Source organism: Babylonia areolata, chromosome 3, assembly GCF_041734735.1.
Source record: "Babylonia areolata isolate BAREFJ2019XMU chromosome 3, ASM4173473v1, whole genome shotgun sequence".
Lineage (NCBI taxonomy): Eukaryota > Metazoa > Mollusca > Gastropoda > Neogastropoda > Buccinidae > Babylonia > Babylonia areolata.
The window spans coordinates 7,214,595-7,222,105 of NC_134878.1; the positions used below are offsets into that span (position 1 = coordinate 7,214,595).

General features: G+C 52.6%; 1 protein-coding gene across 1 annotated transcript in view; it reads left to right on the top strand.

Moving 5' to 3' along the window:
* LOC143279691 (tyrosine-protein kinase transmembrane receptor Ror2-like) overlaps window positions 1-7,184 on the top strand; it is a 100,683-nt gene extending 93,499 nt beyond the window's left edge. The window contains exons 7-9 of the mRNA XM_076583792.1: window positions 1-161; window positions 5,003-5,245; window positions 5,767-7,184. The exon at window positions 1-161 is cut by the window's left edge and continues 111 nt beyond it. Coding sequence (XP_076439907.1) covers window positions 1-161; window positions 5,003-5,245; window positions 5,767-7,076 — 1,714 coding nt within the window. The 3' untranslated portion in view covers window positions 7,077-7,184. The remainder of the gene's footprint in view (window positions 162-5,002; window positions 5,246-5,766) is intronic.
* Window positions 7,185-7,511: the final 327 nt, after the last annotated feature.

A 7,511-nucleotide genomic window follows, 5' to 3' on the forward strand; every position in this document is an offset into this window, starting at 1 on the left:
AGACTGCAGCTCTCTGCCCAGCCTGTGGGACGCTTCCTCGGCCTCCTCCTCCTCTGGTGGTGGTGGTGGTGGTGGTGGTGGTGTGGGTACTCCCGCCACGCGCACCGCCGTCTGCACGCACTCTGACGTGCATGAGGCCCTGGTGCTGGAGGAGGTGACAGGTGAGTTGTCACTATCATTATTATTATTATCATTATTATTATGATTTGTATTGTGATGATGATGATTGTGATGATGATGTTGTTGTTGTTGTTGTTGATATTATAGTTGTTGTTGTTATTATTATTTTTTTTATTGTTGTAGTTGTCATCATTACCATTTTTATTGTCATAACCATTACATTATGATTATGCTTTATTATTATTATTATTATTATTATTATTCATTTCTTGTTGTTGCTGTCGTGGTGGTGGTGGTGGTGGTGGAAGTGTTGCATTGGTGATGGGTGGTAGTGGTAGAAGGTCATTGGGGTGGGGGGGGGGAATGGTGGTGGTGTTTGTGGTGGTGGAGGATGGTGCATGCATGGTGGGGTGTGGGCCGGGAGGGAGAATGGTAGTGGATGGTGGTGGTGGTGGGGTGGTGGGTAGTGTTCCTGCCTGTGTTGGTCCCCTTTGTTATCCTTTCGGCTGTGTCTTTGTCTTACTCGCTCCCCTGTATCCCTCTGCTCTTCTGTTTCTAACCTCTTCTATTCCCTACCACTACCACCCTGCACCCCCTCCTCCCCCTGACCCTCCCCCTGACTCCCCCTCACCCTGACTCCACCCCCCCTCACCCTGATTCCCCCCTCATCCTGACTCACCCTCCTCCCTCACCCTGACTCCCCCCCTTCCCCTGACTCCCCTCTCCCCCTGACTCCCCCCTCACCCTGACTCCCCCATCACCCTGACTCTCCCCCTCACCCTGACTCCCCCCTCACCCTGACTCCCCCCTCACCCTGACTCCCCCCCCCCATCACCCTCCCACCCTCACCCTGACTCCCCCATCACCCTGACTCCCCTCTCACCCTGACTCCCCCATCACCCTGACTCCCCCCCTCACCCTGACTCTCCCCTCTCACCCTGACTCCCCCATCACCCTGACTCCCCCCCTCACCCTGACTCTCCCCTCTCACCCTGACTCCCCTCTCACCCTGACTCCCCCCTCACCCTGACTCCCCCCCATCACCCTCCCACCCTCACCCTGACTCCCCTCTCACCCTGACTCCCCCCTCACCCTGACTCCCCCCTCACCCTGACTCCCCCCATCACCCTCCCACCCTCACCCTGACTCCCCTCTCACCCTGACTCCCTTCTCACCCTGACTCCCCCATCACCCTGACTCCCCTCTCACCCTGACTCTCCCCTCACCCTGACTCCCCTCTCACCCTGACTCCCCTCTCACCCTGACTCCCCCATCACCCTGACTCCCCTCTCCCCCTGACTCCCCTCTCACCCTGCCTCCCCCATCACCCTGACTCCCCCTCCCCCTGACTCCCCCCTCCCCCTGACTCCCCCAACACCCTGACTGCCCCCACCTCCCCCTGACTCCCTTTTCACCCTGACTCCCCTCTCACCCTGACTCCCCCATCACCCTGACTCCCCCCTCCCCCTGACTCCCCCCTCCCCCTGATTCCCCCTCACCCTGACTCCCCCCTCCCCCTGACTCCCCTCTCACCCTGACTCTTCCCTCACCCTGACTCCCCCCCCCCCCCCCTGACTGCCCCCACCTCCCCCTGACTCCCTTCTCACCCTGACTCCCCTCTCACCCTGACTCCCCCGTCACCCTGACTCCCCCCTTCCCCTGACTCCCCCATCACCCTGACCCTCCCTCACCCTGACTCCCCCCTCCCCCTGACTCCCCCCCTCACCCTGACTCCCTCTCACCCTGACTCCCCCCTCACCCTGACTCCCCCTCCCCCTGACTCCCCCCTCCCCCTGACTCCCCCCCTCCCCCTGACTCCCCCCTCACCATGACTCCCCCCTCACCATGACTCCCTCTCACCCTGACTCCCCCCCTCCCCCCTCACCATGACTCCCCTCTCACCCTGACTCCCCCTCACCCTGACTCCCTCTCACCCTGACTCCCCCCTCACCCTGACTCTCCCCCCTCCCCCTGACTCTCCCCCCTCCCCCTGACTCCCCCCTCCCCCTGACTCCCTCTCACCCTGACTCCCTCTCACCCTGACTCCCTCTCACCCTGACTCCCCCCTCACCATGACTCCCCCCTCACCATGACTCCCCCCCTCACCATGACTCCCTCTCACCATGACTCCCCCCTCACCATGACTCCCTCTCACCCTGACTCCTCCATCACCCTGACTCTCCCCCCTCCCCCTGACTCCCCCCTCCCCCTGGTCTATTACATACCCAAGCATCATATCTCTGTATAACTTTTACATAATATCGGATGCCACCAGTTTCCTGTCTCAAGACCTCCGCCCTAAAACAAATGTGATCTTAACCCTTTCAGTGCTAAGTTTATTTCATGTCGAGTGACAACTATTTGTCAAGGGATGTTTAGGTCACAGAGGGTAATACTTTGGGGGGGGGGGGGGGGGGGGGGGGGGGGAAAGAAACCTACTAAAATAAACTGCATATAACTATTATTTTCTGAAAGGAAAATGAACACCATATCCAGTTATGACAACTTCATTGGAATTTGATGATTTTGCAAAAGTTGAAAAAAAAAGAAAAGTAAAGAAAAATCTAGCATGCAAACTACTAAACTAAACCATATAATAACCTGTAATTCCTGAAAGGAAAATAAGCACGTTATCCACTCATATGGATTTGATGATTTTGCTATTGGAAAGTTACTACAATCAATGACGCGGGTGGAAATACCTGTGACGGGGACTTCTTTTGCACACCAGAAGAGGATGCAAATTTTCATTCTGGGGCACTTTTTGTGCATACCAGGCAGGGGATGGAAATACCCATCCTGGGGGCATTTTTTGCACACTGGGGGTGGGTGGAAAATCCCATGTTGGGGCATTTTTTTGCACACTGGATGGGGGCGGACATTTTCGTGTTGGGGTACTTTTTTGCACACTGGATGGGGGCGGACATTTCCGTGTTGGGGTACTTTTTTGAACACTGGAAGGGGGCGCAAATTTCCGTGTTGGGGCACTCTTTTGCACACTGGAGGGGTTGGGGGGGGGATTTTCGGGTTGGGGTACTTTTTTACACACCGGAAGGGGGTGGAAATTTCTGTGTTGGGGCACTCTTTTGCACACTGGAGGGGTTGGGGGGGGGGGGGGGGGGGGGGGGGGGATTTTCGGGTTGGGGTACTTTTTTACACACCGGAAGGGGGTGGAAATTTCTGTGTTGGTGCACTTTTTTTGCACACTGGAGGGGGACTGGAATTTCCATCCTGGGGCACTTTTTTGCACACTGTAACGGGGGTGCGGAAATTTCCGTGTCGGGGCACTTTTTTTGCACACCGACAGCGGGTAGAAATTACCATGTGGGGCACTTTTTTGTGCACTGGAAGGGGACAGATTTTTTTTTGTGTTGGGGCTCTTTTTTGCATACCAAAAAGGGGACAGAAATTTCCATGTTGGGGCACTTTTTTTTTTGCACATGGGAAAGGGATGGAGATTTCCTCTCTGGGGCGCTCAAAGAGTGAAGAATGTCGGCCAGTAGGTTGTTGAACTCTCACATGGGAGGTGTGAGCATCATTAGCATTATTATCATTGGATTAAGAATTTGTATTTGTATTTCTTTTTATCACAACAGATTTCTCTGTGTGAAATTCCGGCTGCTCTCCCCAGGGAGAGCCCGTCGCCATACTACAGCACCACCCATTTTTTTTGTATTTTTTTCCTGTGTGCAGTTTTATTTGTTTTTTCCTATTGAAGTGGATTTTTCTACATAATTTTGCCAGGAACAACCCTTTTGTTGCCGTGGGTTCTTTTACGTGCGCTAAGTGCATGCTGCACACGGGACCTCAGTTTATCGTCTCATCCGAATGACTAGCATCCAGACCACCACTCAAGGTCTAGTGGAGGGGGAGAAAATTTCGGGGGCTGTCCCGTGATTCGAACCAGCACGCACAGATTCTCTCGCTTCCTAGGTGGACGCGTTACCTCTAGGCCATCACTCCACTTGGATATCAAGGCTCATTGCTCAAATCAGCGTGGAATTTTGTGGAATGTACTACACCCCCACCCACGAAGAATGACACAAAGGGGGGAAATCAACTGACATGATGTGTTTCAAGTGACTATTGTTTGAGTCCGAAGGCATTGTCCGTTTCGGTCATGAATATTCACCGTGGGGTTTTTGTGTTCTGCTTTGTTGTTTCTTTGTTTTGTTTGTGTTGTTTTCTGAGTTGATGTGGGAAGTGGAAGTTGGTAGTGTGTGTGTGTGTGTGTGTGTGTGTGTGTGTGTGTGTGTGTGTGTGTGTGTGTGTTTGCAGTGCTCAAGCAACTGGATGGAAATTCTTCACTGCTTTTTACCAGAATGGATTTTTTTTTTATCATTTAGCAGTTCACACACACACACACACACACACACACACATACACACGCACGTACACGCATGCACACACGCACGCGCACACACACACACACACACACACACACACACACACACACACAAACTTTGTAGCATGTTACACATGAAACAATAATGTTAAAATACCCTAAAAAAAATTTTTTTTTTTAAAGTGGGGGGGTGGAGGTGGGGGGCATATCTTCTGGCATACACTGATACAGCTTGACTACAAACAACCAGTTAAATTAAATTAAAAAAAGGGGTTAAATATACCATTGGTGGAATACTGCCGATTTTAAATTAAACAGTAAATAAAGAATAAATGTTATTCCAAAAAAACAAAAACAACTATTTCGCAGATGAGTGCTACACCAAAATAGGGCGCTGGTACAACCACATAAAGAATAAACTTTATTATAAACAAACAAAAATGTTTTGCAGATGAGTGCTACACCAACATAGGGCGCTGGTACAACCACATAGATAAAGAATAAACTTTATTATAAACAAACAAAAATGTTTCGCAGATGAGTGCTACACCAACAGAGGGCGCTGGTACAACGGCACGGTCAACGTGACGGTCTCGGGCCTGGCCTGTCAGGCATGGGCAGACAACTGGCCCCAGCAGCACGATCGCTCCCCCTTGGTGTTTCCGGAACTGTTAGGGGCGGAGAACTACTGTCGGAACCCTGGCTCGGAAGAGGAGAGGCCGTGGTGCTACACCACACTGCTGGAGAAACGCTGGGAGTTCTGCGACGTTCCGCAGTGTGGTCAGTGTGGCCTGGTGCCAGAATCTTCACTTTCCTTTCTGTTTTAAATACCCTTTTTTTTTTCTCCAAACATTTTTATTCAGTTTTCAAAGGTTAATAATTCCATGCTGTTGTCGTTGTTGATGTTGTTCTTGTTCTTCTCCTCCTCCGCCTCCTATTTCACCTCCTCCTCCTCCTTCTTCTTCTCCTCCTCTTCCTTCACCTCCTCCTCCTCCTCCTCCTCCACATTCTCCTCCTCCTCCTTCAGTTCCTTAGCCTCTGACCATTGGGGCACTACTTATCAAGACCAGGCAACCAGTTCTCTCAATTTCTTTTGATACACCACAACAATTTACAAAGCAGTAAACTGGGAAAGTATTAGAAAACATACCGAAAAAAATCGCTCCTTACTAGGATTATGCTAGGATTTCAGTTCACTCAAATAGAAACACAAACACAATGATAAAGAAATAAAGAAAGAAGAAAACAGAGAAGAACCCTTGTGCTGCATGTGTGTGACAAGATGGTGGTGTGTGTTGCAGTGGGGGACGCCACACAACACATGGGGGCAGACGGCGACCAGGGGATCAGGTTTTCTCTTGTGGCCATCATCATCATCACCATCGTCTCCTCGGCCGGCATCATCGGCGTCACCTTCATCATCACGCTCTGCATTGTTCTCGTCCGTCGTCGGGGCGGAGGTAGCTTGGAATACAAGTCCACTGTGGAGGATGACGTGGACGTGGCCATTGCACAGCTTCCGGACAATGCAGCCTACCACCAGCTGAGAACATCCAGCAAACTGAACCCCAAGCTGGAGGGCTACGAGTTCCCACGGAACGACATCGTGTTTCTGCGGGACATCGGGCAGGGAGCTTTTGGGCGAGTGTTCAAGGCTAGGATACCAGGGAACGCCACCCCGTTCGGGCGACTCAAACCCAACGAGACGATGCTCATCGCTGTCAAGATGCTGAAGGAGGACGCCTCGGAAGACCTGCGGTCGGACTTCGAACGCGAAGCCTCGCTGATGGCGGATTTTGATCATCCCAACATCGTTCGCTTGCTAGGAGTGTGCGCCATGGGTAAACCCATGTGTTTGTTGTTTGAGTACATGAGCAAAGGGGACCTCAATGACTTCCTGCGGCTGAGCAGCCCAGAGCATTACAACCTGCGGTTGTCGTGCTCTCAGAACCACGTGGTGGATTTGGAGGACGGGCTCCGTGTGCAGGTGGAGCCAGACAGCAAGAAAGACGGTGCAGGTGGGGAGGAGGGGGGTGAGGAGGATGACGACCCCCACCCCCCTGCCAGACTGAGCACCCAGGAGCAGCTGTTCATGGCGCGGCAGGTGGCGGCGGGGATGGCCTACCTGGCGGAGAGGGACTACGTGCACCGGGACCTGGCCACGCGCAACTGCCTGGTGACACACGACCTGGTGGTGAAGATCTCCGACTTCGGCCTGGCCCGCAGCGTGCACAGTGTGGACTACTACCGGGGCAGCGAGCAGGACGCCATCCCCATCCGCTGGATGCCCCTGGAGGCCATCCTCTACAACAAGTTCTCCACGCAGTCGGACGTCTGGTCCTTCGGGGTGGTGCTCTGGGAGATCTTCGCCTTCGCCCTGCAGCCCTACTACGGGCTGACCCATGAGGAGGTGGTGCAGTTCGTCAAGAGCGGCAAGGTTCTGGAGCAGCCCGAGCGGACTCCTCAGGCGGTGTACGAGCTGATGAGACAGTGCTGGCAGCGTCGTCCCGCCTCACGGCCCTCCTTCCAGTCCTTGCACAAGACGCTGGAGAGCATGTATGAGAAATACGAGAGTGAGAAAAAGGCCGGGAGTGTTAAAGAAGTTGTATGATTTTATCACAGCCCATGTGTACAGTGTTGTGATGTGTGTTTGGGTTTGTTGTGTGTGTGTGTGTGTGTGTGTGTGTGTGAGAAATGTGAGAGTGAGAAAAAAGGCAGGGAGTGTTGAAGAAGTTATGTGATTTTTATCACACCCCATGTGTACAGTGTTGTGATGTGTGTTTGGGGGGGTGTTTTTTTGGGGTGTGTGGGTGGGGGGGGGGAGAGAACACGCATGAGAAATACGACAGAAAAAGGAGGGGAGTGTTAAAGAAGTTTTGTGTTTTTTATCACCCCCTTGTGTATGGCGTTGTGATGTGTGTATGGGGGTTGGTTTTTTTTTGGGGGGGGTGGGTGGGGGGGGGGGGAACATGCATGAGAAAAATGAGAGCGAGAAAAAGGCAGAGAGTGTTAAAGAAGTTTTTTTTCATTTTGATCACACTCTCCC